Below are 21,104 nucleotides of genomic sequence, written 5' to 3'. Positions count from 1 at the left end.
CTACTCGTAATTAGGTGAAAATTTTTCCTGTGCAGATTGCTTATAGATAATTCTTTTTCCAGAAAACCCTTTTCTCTGTCCCCTCTACAATACTCACCACCTACATACATAAATGATGAGAGATCCCCAAAGTTGAATTTTTTTTGGAATAGTGGTGAAGTCTCCTCTGCAAAGATAGTTTCAAGTCATGGATATGTTTTTTTGCTCTAAACTTGAAAATGAAATCTCATTGATAGGGATTCTTGACGATTTTTTCCAAGTTTTCAAGTCTTACATTACAAAATATCAGAACGTCAATAAGTCTTCTGTGAAAATTTGACATAGGTAATTTTATGACAAAACGTCCGCTTCAATGTTTCTCAAAGTTAAAATTCAGAAATTCGTCCATTTTCTACAAGTTTTTAAAAGTCTGACATATAGGTAGTGCTTTTCTGATGAAGATCGACCAAATCCAAGGATTAAAATATGGAAGAAAAAAATTTAATAAATAATAATATTCATCTTTTTTCATTTTCTGCGGAATGAGACAAGTTCCACCTTTTCATTATGTAGACAGGTCATAAAAATATTTAACAGTATTTCTAATAAAAATGGACCACATCCATGGATTATGATGTGGAAAAAAAATGTAAAAATGTCAATTTTTCTGATTTCTTTTATATCTTGTGATGGGGGGGGGGGGGGGGGTGCCCTAGCACGACTCATTTTTACTAACGTGATTGGAGAAATTTTTCTTGTGAAACCAGACAACAATTTAGGGCGTCATTAAATATTTTTTCACTAGTACCTCATAAATATGAGCTCTCCCCTCTAATCCACTGGTTAGTCTTGGGTGGAGATAGGGGGCTAAAATTGGTATGTAGGTTGATTTTACGTAAGTAGGGACTTAACTGAGGTGTTAGAACTAGAAAGTTCACAATTTTAAAAATTTTGCCTGATACTTCGATTTTTTCATATATGGTAAAATTGGGGGGCCCACCGGCACGACTTTTTTTTCACCTAGGGGGCTGAAATTTTCAGGGTATTATTTTCTCATCTGTGGTCATGTTTTTGGGGGGTGGGAGCGAAAAAAATCGAAAATTTTTTTTTCACTATACAAATAAGGTACACCCTAATATAGGTATTAGTATCCAGACATGTCAACTATTGAATGGGTTAATTTTACTATACAAGTGGACTGACCAACTTCTCAACTATAGTTGACAAGTCATGGGTTAATTTTACTATACAAGTCAACTATGAGTTTTCAGAAACTTCCACCAGAGGGCGCATGGCTTAGAAATCAAGGCGCGAGGACGAACGCAGGGTCTACAGTCAATTTGTAGTGAGTAGAATGTGATGTGCTGGTGGAGATGTATGCAAATACATCGATCCTGAGTGTACACAACAACAAATTTGACTTGAAATTTTTCAGTATTCTATTGGCCTATGGAAAATTTAGAAACATCAAAAATTTTTATGCTGTTTAAGCTTTCTTTTGGTGTCTTAACTTTCTCAAAATTCAAATTACTTCAACTCCATTTTCAAAAATTTTCTTCATAAGTGATTTACAACAGAAAGTATACCAATTTTAAACTTTTGTTCACTTTTCTGCATATATGCCAAGCATAGTTGACATGTCTGGTCGCAAGCAAATATATATATGTTCACGACAGCACACTTATGAACCCATGTGTGGGTTAATCTTGCATAAGAAGTGAACCAGTAGGTTTACCAGCCTGGCTCACTTTGTAAAGGTTAATCGTACATAACAAGTCAGCCACCTGTTTCAAACTAGTTTTGTCAAAGTTAGCTGCGCGCACCAAATGTTTCTCAGAGATGTTCGCTAGATGTAGTACTAACATGAGGCCTATAGAATAGGAAGTACTGGTCGGCATACCCAAAGCCCTGTTGAAATTGGGTATGCACGATGATAAATTTGACTAATGATTTTTCTGCATTTTATTGCTCTATGGGAATACTGTTGATACCAAAAATTTTGATGTGGTTCAGACTTTTTGACAACCAAGCAATTTTCACAAAATTCAATATAGTTCAAAAAATTTTTAAATTTTTTTGAAAAAATTTTCTCCAAAAATTTTTTATTCTGCTTCTTGATACAGATAAATTATATATTTCAATGACTGTGCAATTAGAATTTCAATTAGTTAATTAGAACAGAAATTGAAAATGATTTTAAAAATTTTGAAATTTTGAAAAATTGGCTCATAAGCCTGCCGCGATGCCTATATATATATAGCCGCATACAGGCAAACCCGTATTAATGCCTAGACCTCATAAAATTCCTATCAGGATGATCGATTTTTTCCCTTTTTAAATTTCAGATGTGTACCAGTTTATTTTACCTGCCGGCGATCAAAGAAATTGCAAAATTATACCAAGGTCCCACTTACCTTTATTATTACGATCACAGGAATAAGGAAACGTTCGGTCCTATGTATGCGAAATATGATGAAGATATGGGTGCGTGAATTTGTTCATAATTAGAAGTACCTATCTACCGTCGGAAACGAGAGTCGTCAAATAATTGTTTATTTTTAATCGTCAGGAGTTATCCATGGAGATGAATTAATCAGTATGTACAATTGGTCTGAAGTGATAACACCGGTTACCGAAGGCATAGATTTAGTCGTTTCTGAACAAGTGTTGAAGTTGTGGACTAATTTCGTAGCTACAAGGTAAGAAGTTATACCTACCTTCGTCTTTACTCTTGAGATCACAAAGCATTCGAACCATGTTTTGAAATTCTAATCGGCGTGTTCAAATTTTTTATGTAGTGATCCTAATAACGATGGAGAACAGATTTGGAGACCGGTTGATTCGCCTGATATCAATTATTTGCATATTAAAGGTGGAAAATTGGAAACAAAAGAAGCTTTCTTGAAGTCAGAGTACGAGTTTTTAGAAAGCGTTTCGTCAAAGCTGTTGAAATATGAGTTGTAGAAGAAATGATCGTTGCAGTCTTCTCGGCAATGCAGATACATAATTAGTATTTTCATATGATTGTTGTTAATTTTTTTTTTTTTTTTTAAATGAGAAACACTTGTCGTTTTTTATTCCAAACTCTTCGTTGTGATGATGTTGAACATTATCAACATTACCATTTGCATTAAATCGATCGTTTCAAAAACTTGAAATATGCTTGTAATAATTTACCTCCACCCCTCACACTTTTCATTTCAAAGATTCAGTTTTTCTTTCAATTGAAAAAATTGATTTTCATCTTTTGCATTTTATTGCGGTCTAGACTGCTTTGAATGATAAGAATAGTGGTTCTCAACATCTCTTCTCACACAACTAGGGACTTTTAAAAGTACATACATTAAAATAGAAATCAATACCGAAATATGATATGCCGATGTGTCTTCCCTAAAATATGCAAAATGAAGAATAATAAGGTGATTTCATTCGTTATAGGAAATTTCGTGATTCGATATCAATCCTAGTTGTGACCTACCTACTTACCTTGAATAGTAGACATCTGTTCGCTATAATTTTAATTAAGCGACTTGAGAAGGGAAGCAATCTGCTGTTAATGCATTCGCCAACATATCATCAGTCTTGCGTACAGTTCTCGACGAGTCTATTACTTAGATTTTTCTCAAATAGGTTTCCGCAATGGTGTGAAAGTTTCGCGATGAATATTTACCGTCATCTGAATTTCTTGATATGTGTTTCACAGCTCGTAAATTGTATAATACTGGAGACGAAACAAGGTTCGTTGAAAGGTGAAACGCTATTGAGTCGTGGCGGACGTCCATATCATGCTTTTTACTCAGTTCCTTACGCCGAACCTCCAGTGGGTGAACTTCGATTTCAAGTATGTATTGACTTGTATGCGTTTTTCTATAGGAAATACAGCTTATAGGTATCTTTATTCAGTTTTCTATCTACTCATTTGATAATTTAAATTCAAATTGACCAGACTAATTCGAAGCATTATTCTTATTAATTTATCATCTATATACATATTGTCGGATGTTACTTATTACTGGGTGATAAAAATGATTATGGAAACTATGAAAGCTAGAAAGCTCAAATTTGAGATGTGGAAAGATTTTTGTAACAGGTCATCAGGAAAAATCTAAAAAGTTCAAAATGTCAATTAGGAAAGCTTCTGGAGCAATTTAAAGCTCAAAAAAGCTCAATAATTATTAAAAATTCATCTCTTGGTAACACTGTAGCAAACAACTTTATGGCAAATGCTTAGCAAATAAGGAGCCCCCTAGTTACATATATTGGTACTCCTGTACTCACTACAGAAAAGTTTGTTGTTCTATCATTTGAGTGCAAAAATTGTCTCGTATTGTTCAGCACAATCATGGTAAAAATTCAGTGTTTATTTTCGTTTTTCGTTTTCAGAGTCCGGTTCCACCTTCAACATGGCAAGGTGTAAGAGATGCTACTGTGTTACCTCCTCCATGCATGTCTGTCACAGATGACGGTATGATGGACGGTGAAGAAGATTGCTTGTATTTGAATGTCTACACGTCAAAGGTTTGAACATATTTAAATAGGGAAGTATTGGTAAGCAACCCAACTGACAGAAAATTTTTAAACTCTCTTTCGATCTAAGTTCGACCGGTTTAAAATTTTTTATGCCAGTTGGGTTACCATCTCTTGTAAGTACATACCTACACTTGTATTTTCATTCAAGTGATTACATTGCAGATTGGGAATAATACTCTGTTACCTGTAATGGTATTCATATTTGGAGGTCGTCTTATGTACGGTCACGCTCTGCCTAGCAGATATGGACCTCAGTACTTTATGGATGAAGATATTGTCTTGATTACTTTTCATTATAGATTAGGAGTTTTAGGTCAGTGAACGAACTATTAGGTACCGATCTAATTTTTATCTGATGAAACAACGAAAGACATACGTATAATCCGGCATATGACAATAGGAGTAATTGCACCCCCCCCCCCGCCGATCCTCCGAGATAACTTTTTTCTTAAAGGGGACATCCTAGGGAACATTTTAAAGCAAACTTGCCAAAAAAAAAAGTTGGCCTTACTTACAAAATGGCGGCCATTTTGATTGGCAGGTAAGCCGAAATCGCTGATTTTGCGTTTTAACATAGGACTTGCACGAACTTTTTCAAACTTTACAAAGGTAGATCAAAAGATCATGCAAAAATTTATCACCTGTCAAAATTTGAAGTGCTAAAGTGGGTTTTTCGATTTTTGGTGAATTTTTGAAAATCGAATTTAGGCCAAAAATGAGGGAAAAAATCAAAATTTTACCAAATTGACCAAGACAGCTGAAATTTGGGATATACTCTATTTGCGACATGCCAAATCGATTGGAAACGGTTTCAACCCGATTTGAGCAGTTCTGGAGCCTCCAGCAGATTTTTGAATCTCGAAATTCCCACAAAATTCCATAAATTTGGAGTTGGAAAGCTAAAATTTATTCAAAAAACTCATTTTTAATACGCTAATACGAAGTACTGCAGGTGAATTTCAAGTCGTTTTTGGATCCTCCAGCGACTTTTTGAAAATTCCTGAAGCCTCCAGCAGATTTTTGATACCTTAAATTTTCACAAAATTTCATCACATGGAAATGGAAAGCTGAAATTTACTCTACACTCCAATTTTAACACCCTCCGAAGACAACTTCAGGTGTGTTCAACTGTTCAAGTCATTTTAGGGCCTCCAGCGACTTTTTTGAAAATTACTGGAGCCTCCAGTATATTTTTGAAACTTAAAATTTCCCCAACGTTAATTTATCAAATGGAGTTGGCAAGCTGAAACTTACTTCGCAGACTACATGATGGTTTCAAATGGTTTTAAAGCGTCCAGCTACCTTAAGGAAATTTCAATTTTCCAAAAAAACGTCATACAACCTTTCAAAAAGTTGCTGGAGGCTCCAAAACGACTTGAAATTCAACAGCAGTCAACTTCGTAGCGTATTGAAATTAGTTTGCGGAATGAATTTTGACTCTCCATCTTAGTTTGATGAAATTTTGTGAAAATTTGAAGTTTCAAAAACCTGCTGGAGGCTTCAGGAATTTTCAAAAAGTCGCTGGAGGATCCAAAAACGACTTGAAATTCACCTGCAGTACTTCGTATTAGCGTATTAAAAATGAGTTTTTTGAATAAATTTTAGCTTTCCAACTCCAAATTTATGGAATTTTGTGGGAATTTCGAGATTCAAAAATCTGCTGGAGGCTCCAGAACTGCTCAAATCGGGTTGAAACCGTTTCCAATCGATTTGGCATGTCGAAAATAGGGTATATCCCAAATTTCAGCTTTCTTGGTCAATTTGGTAAAATTTTGATTTTTTCCCTCATTTTTGACCTAAATTCGATTTTCAAAAATTCACCAAAAATCGAAAAACCCACTTTAGCACTTCAAATTTTGACAGGTGATAAATTTTTGCATGATCTTTTGATCTACCTTTGTAAAGTTTGAAAAAGTTCGTGCAAGTCCTATGTTAAAACGCAAAATCAGCGATTTCGGCTGACCTGTCAATCAAAATGGCCGCCATTTTGTAAGTAAGGCCAGTGCAATTCCTCCAATTGTCATATGCCGGACTAATACGACTGGATTTTTTCTAAAGAAATGTTTGCTTTGTTCCTTTTTAATTTTTCAATTTTTTTATTACACTTACGTAGGTTTTTTGAGTACTGAAGACGAAGTTATTCCAGGAAATTACGGCTTGAAAGATTCCATAGCGGTGCTTCAGTGGGTGCAAAATTACGTAGATTCGTATGGAGGAGATAAGAGTAGAGTTACTTTGTTTGGCGGTAGTTCCGGTGGTATGAGCGCTTCATTTGCTTTGATTTCGCCTCTATCTAAAGGTAATGAATTAAGGAGCAATTTTATAATAATTAAGTAGGTACTTAATAATAATTAGCAACACATTTCAGTCCAGGGTAGTATTATTCAGGTACCTGGAAGGAATTTTTGTTTCAGTATTTTTTTACCTAAAATCTAATTAGAGCAGTAATTTGTCCAAAATTAATTTCAATACAATTTCATTATTTCACCGTTTTCAGGTCTAGTTCATCGTGTAATTTCTCAAAGTGGTTTCCTTCTTGATGTTGTAAACCCTGGGAAAGCCACACAAACTGCTTGGAAATTTGCCTCTTTTGTCGGATGTAACAATGAAAAAATAACTACTTCGGAAGCATTATTGACATGTTTAAAAGAACGCCCAGCTGAAGAATTGGTTAAAAATAATATTAATTTCTATGTGAGATGATTATTATAATTTTAAAGGCTATCGCGTTCGATTAGAAACGTTGTTACGTACAATATTATTTTCCGTAGGAATTCGGCCGTTTAACTCCATTGTTCCCATGGTGTCCAGTCATTGAAAGTGAAAAAGTACCTGGAGCCTTTCTTGTCGACGATCCACGAAAATTGCTGAGAAGGAAAATTGACGTCCCTTGGATCGTAGGAATAAATTCGGATGAGGGAGGAATGTTGGCAATTTGTAAGTACCTGCTACCTACATGCATATTTTGTTTGCTTGAAAAGTTATGTTTGTGAGGTTGCCTATAAAAGATAAGTAAGAAGTATGTACTTCTCGTTTTTTTTTTTTTTTTTTTTTTTTTTACATGTGATGGATTTTAGATACTTATTTTACTCCTGGACTATCGGTGAACGACGAGTTGGCTAAAAACTACAAGAAATATTTCCCAATGGTGTTTGGTTACGAACAGTTAGCACAAAGCCCCGAACAAGTTGATAAACTTACTGAAATTTATAAAAATTATTATTTCGGCGATACCGAAATTCGCGATAATGTTCACGCGTTTTCCAAGGTGAACGAAAATATAATATACATACTTACCTACCTCATAAGACTCCCATCAGGATAATCGATTTTTTTCCTTTTTAAATTTCAGATGTGTACTGGTTTATTTTACCTGCCGGCGATCAAAGAAATTGCAAAATTATACCAAGGTCCCACTTATGTTTATTATTACGATCACAGGAATAAAGAAACGTTTGGTCCTATGTATGCAAAATATGATGAAGATATGGGTGCTTAAATTTGTTTATACTTACCTAATTAGAAATACCTCGGGAACGAAACTCGTGAAATATGTACCTAATTGTTTATTTTAAATCAACAGGAGTTATCCATGGAGATGAATTAATCAGTATGTACAATTGGTCCGAAGTGATAAAACCAGTTACCGAAGGCATAGATTTAGTCGTTTCTAAACAAGTGTTGAAGTTATGGACTAATTTCGCAGCTGCTGGGTAAGAACTTATCTGTACCTTCGTCTTTTGACTCTTGAGATCACAAAATATTCGAAACATATTTTAAAATTCTAACCGGCGTTTTGAAATTCTTGATACAGTGATCCTAATAATGATGCAGAACAGATCTGGAGACCGGTTGATTCACCTGATATAAATTATTTGCATATTAAAGGTGGAGTATTGGAAACAAAAGAAGCTCTGTTGAAGTCAGAGTATGAGTTTTTAGAAAGCGTTCCGTTAAAGCTTTCAAAGGATGAATTGTAATTGAAAAGAAAGAAATAATAGATGATTTATATGTAGATAACATAAGAGATGATCACTGAAGTCTGCTCGGCAATGCAGGCCATTTTAAATACTTATTATGTACTTCTAAAATGAATTACGTACCTACAATATATAGTTAGTAGGTATTTTCATATGATTATTATTGTTTTTATCCCAAACTTCAAGTTCTGATAACTTTAAACATCATCAACAATCAACATTTCCATTTGCATTAAATTGATCGTCTCGAAAACTTAAAAATATGCTTGTAATCATTCACCTCTACCCCCTCTCCCTATTCATTTTGAATTTGATTATAATTTAAAGTTTTTTGGTTTTCCAAAAATAAAATTTTTTATTCGGCTTTTTTGAAAAAAAAAATAAATAAGAAAATTGATTTTGATCTTTTGCGGTGTAAACTGTTTTGAATGATGGGAATGGTAGTTCAATATCGCATCTCACAGATCTACTGTGGAATTTATCAATACGTAGGATGAATAATTAAATTGACCAAGTTGGAGTTGGGCGTCTTTCATGTACATCGTCCAATGTTTACAGCCAGGACCCCATTTGTGTGAGAAATTGTAAGGTGGCATTATGGCCTCACTGTCCTCTCAGTGCATCTTATAACGATTCTTAAGTTGGGGAAGATCCTATAGGACTTGGTAAATCCATCCTTTAGGTCTTGACAACTTAGGGATCGTTTGATTTATTAAGGTAAAGTGTAGGTACTTGCAAATTCGAATATTATCGAATACCATTTGGGTGGTCCGGATAATATTCCATCACAGGGGGGTCCGCGCCAATATTATAATATGGGCGGAGAATTCGCATAATTACATCTATTTTATGATTGGTTAGAATATTTCCCCCATCTCTTTTGGTAAAAGTAGCGCGAGCCTATCAGCTTTCGAGATCGATTTAGGAACTTTTGGGTGCTTTAGGTATAACTTTAGCTAGGTTCGATCTCGAAATCACTTCTTGTTCGTTCGCGGAGTCGTAGCTACGTAAATTCGGTACCGACCATAGTACTACAACGATCTATGAATCGTGGACTTGAGCATTTAGTCCGTTTTCCCTCGACTTAATCGTTTGAAAACGTATTCCTTTTCCCAGTTTACCCTTATTAGGGTTCGGTTAATTAGTCTCTTCATTGGTTAAATCTGGGCTTAATAAAGCAATAAACCACTTCATCTTAGTTGCCCTGTCGTGGAGTTGTGATTAATTAAGTTCTTCTTGGTGAATTCTACGTGATTAGGCGGTCGAGCATAGTGTCTCTGTTCTAATTCGTAATTTGGTGAATCTATTATTGGTGAATGTATATATTTGAAGAAAACCTTATAATTAAGAGAATGTAATTTGTTACACCGATTACATTGGAGAAACTAACGAATGTGTTATTATTCCGCGAAAGTGGGCCTAATTTATACATTGGTTAGTATTTATGTTGATGTATCCGACGCTATCGTAATAACCGCCGAGCTAGCAAGGGGTAAGTGTTGAATTGTTCCTTCTTGATATTGCAAAGAGTCGTATAAGACTTCTGGCAATCTTTCACCCGCTAAGGAATATTTCTCATCCTCTCTCTTATTACCATACGTGCTCGTATACACTCTAACAAAATTGAAAGAGGATATTCTGTATCATCTATACCTAGACCTACCTACATAATGCTTTCACATCACTCAAGCAGCCAGGAAACATATTGGCTGAATTTGCTTGTACATATAAGATTTTTGTGATAATGTACGTTATAAATTTCGTTCAGAGTACAGTCTCAAGTAAATTGCACGAACAACGAACGTGACAATTAATTTTCCTACAATTGCGATTATTTTACAACATTTTGATCTTCATTTTTGCAATAATGAAATAATTTTTGAAAATGCGATGATTCATTTTAATTTATTCACGAATTATTTAATATAGCGTGTGGTACATAGAATAACCGATCAGGAGTTTGGATTCAACATAAATATAGCCTATATTAAGTATGTGCAAAATAATGTACATGTGCCCACGTTTGATATTATTTTCCTAAATTCTGTCCTTCATCTTGCTGATAAAATATTTATTCTTGATAAGCACCACTAAATACAGGTAGAGTATACATACCTATGTATCTTGTTAGTACCTACATAAGTTACGGCTAAAATTATTCTCATCTTCATGAATTCGTCAACTCTTCATCAGTTAAGTAATTGCGAGAAGTTTTCGAGATTTTTTTTCCGAATAGGTATCCATCACACGGTCGCGATGAATATTTTTCGTGATCTGAGTTTCTTGGTGTGTGTTTTACGCTTAGTAAATTGTTTAATTTTGGAGACGAAACAAGGTTCGTTAAAAGGTGAAACGCTATTGAGTCGTGGTGGACGTCCTTATTATGCTTTTTATTCTGTTCCTTACGCTGAGCCTCCAGTGGGTGAACTTCGATTTCAAGTATGTATTGACTTGTACCTATGAGTTTTTTTTATACGAAATACAGCTTTTATTCAGTTTTCTATCTACTCATTTGATAATTTGAATTCAAGTTGACTAGACTAATTCAATGAATTAATCTTGTTAACTTACATTACATATTTTGGAGCATTGGTATTCACTACAGAAAATGTCACTGTTCTATCATTTGAGTGCAAAAATTGCTTCGTATTATTCAGCACAATAATATTATGTTATTTGCTAATTTTATTAAGTAGGTACTTATATGAGCTTATCAGTATTATGTAACATACCTACATTAGGTAAGTATAGAAAAGCAAGAGAATTTGGTAGCCATTATTATTATGTATGTTCATAGTGTACCATTTTGATAACTTTCACTTATTTTATGATTTATATCATTTTTTTGTTTTTCAGAGTCCTGTTCCTCCTTCAAAATGGCAAGGTGTAAAAGACGCTACTGTATTACCGCCACCATGCGCGTGCATGTCTGCCGAAGATGACATTACAATAGTTGGCGAAGAAGATTGCTTGTACTTGAATGTGTACACTCCAAAGGTTTTAAAATTTGTCTTGAATAAGTAACTATAATTTATTGATTCAGGGTGCCAATGCCATAAATATCATCTCAGAATGAAATTACTGTAAATAGGTAGGTAGCTGATTATGGACAGTGGACGAGTAAAGTTTATAACGATTAACCCCAATTGATAACGTGTTCGCAAAGAACTAAAAATATTCACTCGTCGTTTCTCTTCAAACAGGACAATCTCAATTCGCACAAATTTTTTTCAACTCGTCAAGGACTAGATCAAAGGAGCATGCAAAAGTATATCACCAGGCAAAATTTCTGAAGCTCAAATGTATTTTTCGATTTTTGATAAATTTAAAAAAATCAAATTTGGATCAAAATTGAGGGGAAAAAATCAAAAATTTTCGATTTGGAAAGCTGGAAATGGAATTTGGAATAAACTAGAGTCTTGGCCTCTTGGCAATTAATACGTATCTAAGAATTTTTACCGAACTGATTGCAGGTTGGCAATAATACTCTGTTACCAGTGATGGTGTTCATTTTTGGGGGTCGTTATATGTACGGTAACGCTCTACCCAGCAGATACGGACCTCAGTATTTTATGGACGAAGATGTTGTCTTGATTACCTTCCATTATAGGTTAGGAGTTTTGGGTTAGTGAGCAAACTAATTCATCTACCAAAAAAAAAAAAAAAAAAAAAAAAAAAAGGATCGAAAAATATTACTTTGTTTTTGTTTTTCGTTATAGGTTTCTTGAGCACCGAAGATGAGGTTATCCCAGGAAATTACGGCTTGAAAGATTCCATCGCTGTGCTTCAATGGGTGCAAAATTATATTGATTCATACGGCGCGCGGAGATAAGAGTAGAGTTACATTGTTTGGAAGTAGTTCTGGTGGTGCGAGCGCGTCATATGCGTTGATTTCGCCTCTGGCTAAAGGTGAATTTGTTAATTAAGTAGATATTAATTAGTAAGTAATACTAATAATTATTACATATAACAAGGAACATTTATTACTTAGTTATCACAATTTAAGTCAACTTTGCGATTTCGACTTACAAAAGTATACATAAATAGAGAGTGAAATAGAAGGAATTTTTACATTATTTTTAGCTTGAAATATAATCAAAGTAGGTAGGTACCTAACCTATTTGTTGCAAAATTCATTTGAAACCGATTTAATTTTAATTTCATAATTTCCAATTGGCATCATTTGTCGGATGCAACAGTGACAAAATTACCAGCTCAGAGGCATTATTGGCATGTTTGAAAAAACATCCTGCTGAGGAATTAGTTAAACATAATAACAATTTTTACGTAAGATTATCTTTATTCGTACCTAATCAATTCTCTCAAATTTCAAGATAGATTAGAAATCATTATTTTTTTTCCTTTAGGAATTTGGTCATCTACTTCCATTAAATCCATGGAGTCCAGTCATTGAAAATGAAAAAGTACCCGGAGCTTTTCTCATAGACGAACCACGCAAATTGCTCGGAAGCAGGAAAAGTGATATCCCTTGGATTATAGGAATTAATTCGGATGATGGTGGGATGTACGCTATTTGTAGGCCTAAGTATAGTAATATATGTTAAATCTGTCGAAAAGCGAATTTCAAGTGATGTTATAGTGAAGTTGCCTATAAATGTAAATGAGGGAGCGTCTTTTTTTCTGTTTGTGATGGATTCCAGACACCTATTTCACACCTGGACTGTCAATGATCGACGAATTGGCTGAAAACTACAAGAAATATTAAATTTCCCTATGGTGTTTGATTATGAAAAATACGCACAAAGCCGCGAACAAGCTGATAAACTTACTGAAATTTATAAAAATTATTATTTCGGCGATACTGAAATTCGTGATAATGTTCACGCGTTTTCCAAGGTACCTAAGTAATATAGGCACCTAATATGATTTCAATCAGGATAATTCCCAATATTTTATCGATTTTTTTCTTTTTTGAATTTCAGATGCGTACTTGTTTATTTTACTTGCCTGCGGTTAAGGAAATAGTGAAATTATACCAAGGCCCCACTTACCTTTATTATTACGATCATAGGAATAAAGAAACGTTCGGTCCTATGTATGCGAAATATGATGACGATATGGGTGCGTAAATTTGTTTATAATTAGAAGTAGGTACTTAATATCTCGGGAACAAAAGTCGTGAAATGATTGTTTTTTTTTTTTTAAAAATCATCAGGAGTCATCCATGGAGATGAATTAATCAGTATGTATAATTGGTCCGAAGTGATAACACCGGTTACCGAAGGCATAGATTTAGTCGTTTCTAAACAAGTGTTGAAGTTATGGACTAATTTTGCAGCTACGGGGTAAGAGCTTACCTACGTCTTGATTCTAGAGATCACAAAGTATTCGAAATACGTTTTGAAATTCGTCTAATCGGTGTGTTCAAATTTTTTTATGTAGTGATCCTAATAACGATGGAGAACAGATTTGGAGACCGGTTGATTCGCCTGATATCAATTATTTACATATTAAAGGCGGAGTATTGGAAACAAAAGAAGCTTTGTTGAAGACAGAGTACGAGTTTTTGGAAAGTGTTCTGTCAAAGTTGTCGAGAGATGAGTTGTAGATAACATAAGAGAGATGATTGTTACAGTCTGCTCGGCAATGCAGACCATTTCAAATACTTCTAAAATAAATTACATTGTATAATATTATGTAGTATTTTCGTATGATTATTATTGATTGTTTATTGTTTTTGAATGAGAAACTTGTGGTTTTTTTATTCCAAACTTCGTTGTGATATTAAATTGATTGTTTCAAAAACTTAGAATATGTTTGTAATAATTTACTTCCACCCCCTCCCCTATTCATTTTCATTTAAAATGAAATTTCATTTAAAAGTACATTGAAATAGAAATCAATATACAGAAATATGCCGATGTTGTTCCTAAAATATACTAAAATATGCTAAATGCAATATGATATTGATCTAATTCATTATAGGAAATTTCGTGATTCGGCTTGAGAAGGGAAGCAATCTGCTGTTAATGCATATTTGTCAAATTATATCAGTCTTGCGTAACGTTCTCGACATCGCTATTACATTTTTCTCAAATAGGTTTCCAATGGTGTGAAGTTACGCGATGAATATTTTTTGTGATCTGAGTTTCTTGATATGTGCTTCGCAGCTCGTAAATTTGCTAGAAAAGAAAATCAATGTCCCTTGGATCTTAGGAATAAATTCTAATGAGGGTGGAATATTGGCAATTTGTAAGTATTTCTTGTTTGTTCACAAACCAGTTTCAAATGATGCTAGTAAAGTTGCCTATAAAAGATGAATAAGGAGTACCTTTCTTTTTTTTTTTACATGTGATGTGATGGATTCTAGATACCTATTTTACCTGGATTGGATTATCGGTGAACGACGAGTTGGCTAAAAACTACAAGAAATATTTTCCAATGGTGTTCGATTACGAGATGTAGGTACGCGCAAAGCCCCGAACATCTTGATAAACTTACAGAAACTTATAAAAATTATTATTTCGGTGACGCGGACATTCGTGATAATGTTCACGCATTTTCCAAGGTGAACGAAATACCTACCTATAGGATACCTATGAAGATAATCTCCTAGATACTTCTTAACATTTCAACGGATTATTTTTTCTTTTTGAATTTCAGATGATAACTTCTTTAAAGTACTTGACGATGGTTAAAGAAATTGTAAAATTATACCAAGGTCCCACTTATGTTTATTATTATGATCACAGAAATAGGGAAACATTTGGTCCTTTGTACTCGAGCAATCTAGAAAGACGTTGGCTGAAAGGTGCTTGTACGGTTTTTGTGTCAATTTGCGTTATTAAATTTCGTTCAGCGCCCTGCCTTAAGTAAATCGCACGAACAACAAACGTAACAACTAGTTTCTCATACTTACGACTTTACGATTGCTTTTATGCTACAACATTTTTATTTAAATTTTGCCTCTAAAATATTAATTCTCGATGAATAGGTCTAGGTACCTAGTTTCTACAAACTCTAGTCATAAAAATACTGTCTGTACTTCCTTTGAATGTTCGTCAGTCAAAAATTAAGTTTAATACCTACACGTACTAAAAGAGATAGAAAATCGATTGAAATTTTATTTAAAAGCACATTAAAATGGAAATCAATGCAGAAATATGCTGGTGTTTTCACTAAAATGTGCTAAAATATGCAAAAATACCTATGCAAAATAATATTAGGCTCATTCGTACCTATGGAAATTTTCCAATTCCTGGAAATCGGTGGAGATCTTATCAAATATTCACTTTTTATAGTCCATTAAAAATCCTATCTGCACTTACCTTGAATAGTAGACAACTGTTCGCTAATTTTAAGCGGCATTGAGGAGGGAAAGTAATCCGCATGTTAATGAATTCGCCAAATTATCATCGGTCTTGTGTAAAGTTCTCGATACCTATTTCTTTGGAAATACAGCTCTCATATCTTTATTCAGTTTTCTATCTATGTGATGGATTCCAGACGCCTATTTCTCACACTTGCCAGGATTTGGATTATCGGTGAACGACGAGTTGGCTAAAAACTACAAGAAATATTTCTCAATTGTGTACAAAGCTCCGAACAACTTGATAAATTTACTGCAACACCTAATTCAAAAATTTCGTGCCCCCCCCCCCCCAAAAAAAACACCCAGGTATCCACTATTGAAAATCAAGTGGATGTATGCAAACTCGTTGACGAGATCAAGAATAAGCCATAAGGGAAAGTCGTCTTCAATTTTTTTTTTTTTTTTTTAGAAAATTGAAAGGAGGATTAAATAAAAAGTTGTGGGGGACCTCATAAGACTACAGGGAAAATTTTGGATCCCTACCTTGAATCATCACTTTTATACCGAAGTTTCAAATTTTAAAATTTACATTGAAAATCTAAGTTTTTTTTTGAAAAAAAAAACCTCAGAAGTAAGGAAACCGTTTTTAATTTTTTTCACCTCTCTGAGGGAGTAATAAAAAGTTATGTAAAATGACCTGAAATGGTAAAAAACTTCAAAAACGACTTTCTTACTTCAAAATGGATCCAGCCTCGTATGTAGGTATGTTGTTTAATACCTATTCCGCCTAACTATGCCTATTACTCCTGACTAGCTCAGATGGGAGTTCTCTTGAGTGACCACTAAAGATTCTAAGTCATCAAAGTACAGAAATGATCAACATTTAAATACCATTTATGTACAAAGGTTTATTCGGTCAAGACATTCACTGCATCTACGTTATTTATAACATATTGTAATATGTTATTTATTTATTAAATACAAAGCTCCGAACAACTTGATAAATTTACTGCAACACCTAATTCAAAAATTTCGTGCCCCCCCCCCCCAAAAAACACCCAGGTATCCACTATTGAAAATCAAGTGGATGTATGCAAACTCGTTGACGAGATCAAGAATAAGCCATAAGGGAAAGTCGTCTTCAATTTTTTTTTTTTTTTTTTTAGAAAATTGAAAGGAGGATTAAATAAAAAGTTGTGGGGGACCTCATAAGACTGCAGGGAAAATTTTGGATCCCTACCTTGAATCATCACTTTTATACCGAAGTTTCAAATTTTAAAATTTACATTGAAAATCTAAGTTTTTTTTTGAAAAAAAAACCTCAGAAGTAAGGAAACCGTTTTTAATTTTTTTCACCTCTCTGAGGGAGTAATAAAAAGTTATGTAAAATGACCTGAAATGGTAAAAAACTTCAAAAACGACTTTCTTACTTCAAAATGTAGGTACCTACATAATAATGATCAATAAATACCAAAAAAGTTTTCAAATCTAGGTATGGTAAATTATAAAATTTGAAACCCATGTAGGCAAGTGATGATTCAAGTGAGGTATCCGAAACCCTTTCAGGTCCCCACAACTTCTTATCGATTGACGATTTCCCCCTTCAATTTTCCAACAAAAAAAAAGTCAAAGACAATCCACCCTAATAACTTGATAGGCCAAAACTCGATTTCTGTCTGTCCAAATAAATTTCTACATCTTCTGGAGAAATTGAAAAATAAAAACTTCATAATTTTGTAGTTTGTACCTAACCAGACATATCTAAGTACCTACCTAATTTGTTTTCGTTGCTTATTTGTTATTAATTTTATTCATCCTTTTACGTTTTTACTAACTTTTGGTGCCTGTTTCTTGACGCGTCTTCTTTTTTAATTTTTTATAGAGAGAGAGCAATAAGAAAAAATAAAAACAAAAAAAAGCTTGTCAGCTTCGTGGACTTTCTAAACCTTCGTGGAAATTGTGGGCCCTAGTTCCGGAACTATTGCAACTAATGGGTAAATTGGCACTGTCACCAGTCAAGTCACTGGAAACACGTGTTGAAATTATGGACAAATTTCGCTATTTCGCAGCTACGGGGTAAGAGCTTATCTACGTCTTGACTCTTGAGATCGCAAACGTAAGGAAATATGTTTTGAAATTCTCATCGGTGTTTTTAAATCGCTATCTAATACAGTGATCCTAAAACAATGGAGAACAGCTGATTTGAAGATCAGTTGATTCACCGGATGTTAATTAAGTATTTGCACATTAAAGATGGCCAAGATGGGGCATCGGAAATGATGAAATGAAAATAAGCTCTGTTGAAATCAGAATAAATGAGTTTTTGGACAGATGTTTTATTGAACCTGTCAAGGGATGAATAATTGTAATCGACAAAGAAGAAAAATGTCGTTTCACACTGTTCTTGTTTTTACAATATTAAGTATTTAAGTACCTATAATTTTAAAGTTACTTAGTTGCTTTGCTCTTGTTGTTTCTTATTCTTGTTGCAAATCAAGTTCTGGAAATTTTTAATTGTCAATTTCAAAATTGAGGGTCTTGGTGGAATAAGGGCGTTCGGCGCCTAAAGCCCTTTTTCCGCAAATGATCTTAAAATGATCTCTGAAGTCTTGTGAATCTACCCACCAACTTTCAGTTCACAAAACGCTTCCTTCGTAGAGCTACAGGTTTTTAAAGACGACAGGGTCGCGTTTTCGCATGCATTACTAGGTACCACATAGTTATCATGGGTTTCTCCGTTTCTTCACAAAAATACGCGATTCCGGATTGAAAATCAATGAATTTTGAAAATTTTAGTGAATGACAACAACAACGATGATGATTAGAGATATATTGTGTCTTTATATTGTGCTATTTGTATCATTATTACGATTTTGACTATGAAACTTCTATAGTTCTGTAAAATTCATTTTTTAAAAACTTTCATAGCTCTATGTTCGGTGTTTTTCATTCATAAAGTCGATAATTACTCTTTACAGCAATCAGCATCTCAGAAATCGTCACTTATGATGATTAAAATCATGTTAAATTTTCTGGAAAGTGCATTTATGGAATAAGGGCGTTAAAAACAGTTTCGAAAATCGCTTTTTTGAAAGGATTAATGTAACCGAGTGCCAAAGTTGAGTAAGGGAAATGAAAGGTAACACTTCGAGCTTTAAAAAAAACGTAACCGCGAAGCTCTAAGTTAAGTATTGCCTAAGCCACATAGGTTTAAAAACTTCAATCGCGGTTTTCTCAAATCGTCATTTTTTTCTAACGCCCTTATTCCACCAAGACCCTCAATTAGTACCTACACTCTACAGTATTGTTCCAGTAGGGCACCGAACATTCCATAATGATAATGATAATGAATCATGTTATTTATATTCCATTTCAAATTTGATTTCATTTCAATAATACATATGAGGAGCTCATTGCAAAAGTAGCCCTTGTCACATGAACCTATGCAATCTCCAAAGCTCTCCCTTGAGCGTACCCAGCATCATGAATGTAAACTCTATAAAGCAATTCCTCTCAAGGCTACTCAGGGTCAGGGTTGTACAAAAACGTGTTTTTTTTGAAAAAAACAAAAAAAACGTTTTTTTTGTTTAAAACGTTTTTTTTGTTTTAAAACAGTTTTTTTCTCGTGTGTAAAACGCGTTTTAAACACGTTTAAAATGTGTTTTAATTTAAACACAAATTCATTTGTTTTGGGTTCACCAAACATGAATTTTTGAGATGTGACGTCATAAAAACGCTATAAAACTCAAGAAATATTGAAAAATTGGAATCAAAACACAAAATTTGCCTCCAAAAATACAGTTTGTTCAATTTCACTTTTTTTCAACAAAAAACTAAAAAAAACGTGTTTTTTAAAGGAAATTGGAGTTGAAAAAAAACACGTTTAAAACAAAAAAAAAAACACAGTTTTAAACGGCTTTTTTTGTTTAAAACATCGTTCTGTTTTTTTTTCACTTGTTTTAAACGTGTTTAAAACATTTTTGTTTTAAACATGTACAACCCTGCAGTCAGGGTAGACCAACTTGACGGCCATTTCATCATTACAACATGATCTCAGCAGTTGGCAATAGGTGCAATCGAGTGAAAAGGGTCTAAAAGTTCATGTGACAAGGGCTACTTTAGCAATGAGCTCCTCATATCTAATATTAAGTTATTCTGTTTTAAAATAATTTTTAAATTAAAAAACTTCAAAAGTTTTTGTTTGGGGTTGTTCACTGTTGCCCTGTCATCTGTAAACAAATGAAATACGAAACTCAACACGGTCATGTAACTATTTATTATTGTCATTTGCCCGAATACTGTCAATTTGGTGGGCATTCTACAGTAAGTATGAAAATTAAAATGTTTTTTTCAAAATTCAAAGCTTTTGTATAATTTTTTCTTTAATTTCAATTTTCAAAGTTCATAAACATTTCAATTCCAAAATCAGTGTTACCATTAAATTCGCCATTTTGTTGGTGACAAATTTTGTTTTTCCAGTTTATTTGTGGCGTGATTTTTCGGCAAAGTGTTTCTTGCGCGTTTTCGAGAATAATTAATTAATTTCGGGTAATTAATGTGTTCTATTTTTCGCAAATGGACGAATTCCGTGCTACCCATGCTACGTTATGTGGTTATGATGTGATCGACGAAAAAGAACGGTCAGATTTATTCGCAAATCTGATGAACCGGCTGCAGGATTTGAGACGATAGATATTGATCTTGATTCGATGTTATTCTTTGTGTTTCAATGGAACTAAGTAAAATTGATCGTGTTACTTTCATAATTGAATGGTATTCTTACAATGTACGTGTACTCAAAGGTATGTTTAATAAGCTACAAGTTCATTTAACGTTCGCTGAGCACCACCGGAAAGACTACCACCTATCACCAGCTTCAGTTTCACTCTTCGTAATTGTCAACAATATGGTAAGAGTTCAATCAGATCATTTCCATTATGTAATGTAGTAATTTCAATCTCTTCTTTCATTCCGATCGAAAGAAATCGTAGGAATATGAATGTTTATCCAAGTTCCGGCCACCAACTGTACAGCTGTAGATACTACGAAGCTACCGTATCGTCGCCGAAACTGCCCTTTTGCATGTTAAATTCATATCATTCATATCTACAACTCAACTTACAATATTATAGATATTGAAACTTGTGACGGTGACTTTTCTTATTTCGTGTTTCGGATTTCACGTTTGTTGACGACTTCTCGACTACTCAAACGAATACTTACAGCGTTCAGTGAAGCTAACCAGTAAGTACAGAAAAGCTTTCCTTTCTCATTTCGAGCTAATCTGATGCTTTCAGTATAACATCGAAGATCTACTTCTGAACCGCAATAATTATGAGTCC

At 33.9% G+C, this 21,104-nt stretch overlaps 2 protein-coding genes and 1 long non-coding RNA gene across 5 annotated transcripts in view; all 3 read left to right on the top strand.

The window, feature by feature from the left end:
• The window catches only part of LOC135837840 (juvenile hormone esterase-like), a 67,422-nt gene extending 57,544 nt beyond the window's left edge, over positions 1–9,878 (top strand). Inside the window, exons 2-13 of the mRNA XM_065353242.1 lie at positions 2,325–2,463; positions 2,549–2,678; positions 2,778–3,820; positions 4,363–4,497; positions 4,672–4,822; positions 6,623–6,808; positions 7,007–7,203; positions 7,281–7,446; positions 7,587–7,777; positions 7,862–8,000; positions 8,093–8,222; positions 8,324–9,878. Of these exons, the coding sequence (XP_065209314.1) occupies positions 3,536–3,820; positions 4,363–4,497; positions 4,672–4,822; positions 6,623–6,808; positions 7,007–7,203; positions 7,281–7,446; positions 7,587–7,777; positions 7,862–8,000; positions 8,093–8,222; positions 8,324–8,489 (1,746 nt within the window). The 5' untranslated portion in view covers positions 2,325–2,463; positions 2,549–2,678; positions 2,778–3,535 and the 3' untranslated portion in view covers positions 8,490–9,878. The remainder of the gene's footprint in view (positions 1–2,324; positions 2,464–2,548; positions 2,679–2,777; positions 3,821–4,362; positions 4,498–4,671; positions 4,823–6,622; positions 6,809–7,006; positions 7,204–7,280; positions 7,447–7,586; positions 7,778–7,861; positions 8,001–8,092; positions 8,223–8,323) is intronic.
• A 63-nt stretch (positions 9,879–9,941) lies between these two features.
• Positions 9,942–14,255, top strand: LOC135837841 (juvenile hormone esterase-like). Of its 3 annotated transcripts, none has more exons than XM_065353244.1 (9): positions 9,942–10,928; positions 11,346–11,486; positions 11,963–12,099; positions 12,209–12,398; positions 12,689–12,776; positions 12,857–13,346; positions 13,433–13,571; positions 13,666–13,795; positions 13,893–14,255. In XM_065353244.1, the coding sequence occupies exons 1-4, from the start codon at positions 10,659–10,661 to the stop codon at positions 12,228–12,230; spliced, it is 570 nt and encodes a 189-aa protein (XP_065209316.1). In that variant the 5' UTR covers positions 9,942–10,658; the 3' UTR covers positions 12,231–12,398; positions 12,689–12,776; positions 12,857–13,346; positions 13,433–13,571; positions 13,666–13,795; positions 13,893–14,255. The 3 variants fall into 3 exon arrangements, with proteins under 3 accessions (XP_065209316.1, XP_065209315.1, XP_065209317.1); XM_065353243.1 differs by having other exon boundaries at positions 11,963–12,113; XM_065353245.1 differs by lacking the exons at positions 9,942–10,928; positions 11,346–11,486; positions 11,963–12,099; positions 12,209–12,398 and having other exon boundaries at positions 12,405–12,776.
• Positions 14,256–19,808: 5,553 nt separating this feature from the next.
• LOC135833764 (uncharacterized) overlaps positions 19,809–21,104 on the top strand; it is a 265,501-nt gene continuing 264,205 nt past the window's right edge. Inside the window, exon 1 of the long non-coding RNA XR_010556536.1 lies at positions 19,809–20,671. This is a non-coding gene — a long non-coding RNA (uncharacterized LOC135833764). The remainder of the gene's footprint in view (positions 20,672–21,104) is intronic.

Source organism: Planococcus citri, chromosome 2, assembly GCF_950023065.1.
Source record: "Planococcus citri chromosome 2, ihPlaCitr1.1, whole genome shotgun sequence".
Lineage (NCBI taxonomy): Eukaryota > Metazoa > Arthropoda > Insecta > Hemiptera > Pseudococcidae > Planococcus > Planococcus citri.
Note: the sequence above shows the minus strand (reverse complement) of the source record. Positions and strands in the feature narration are given on the sequence as shown.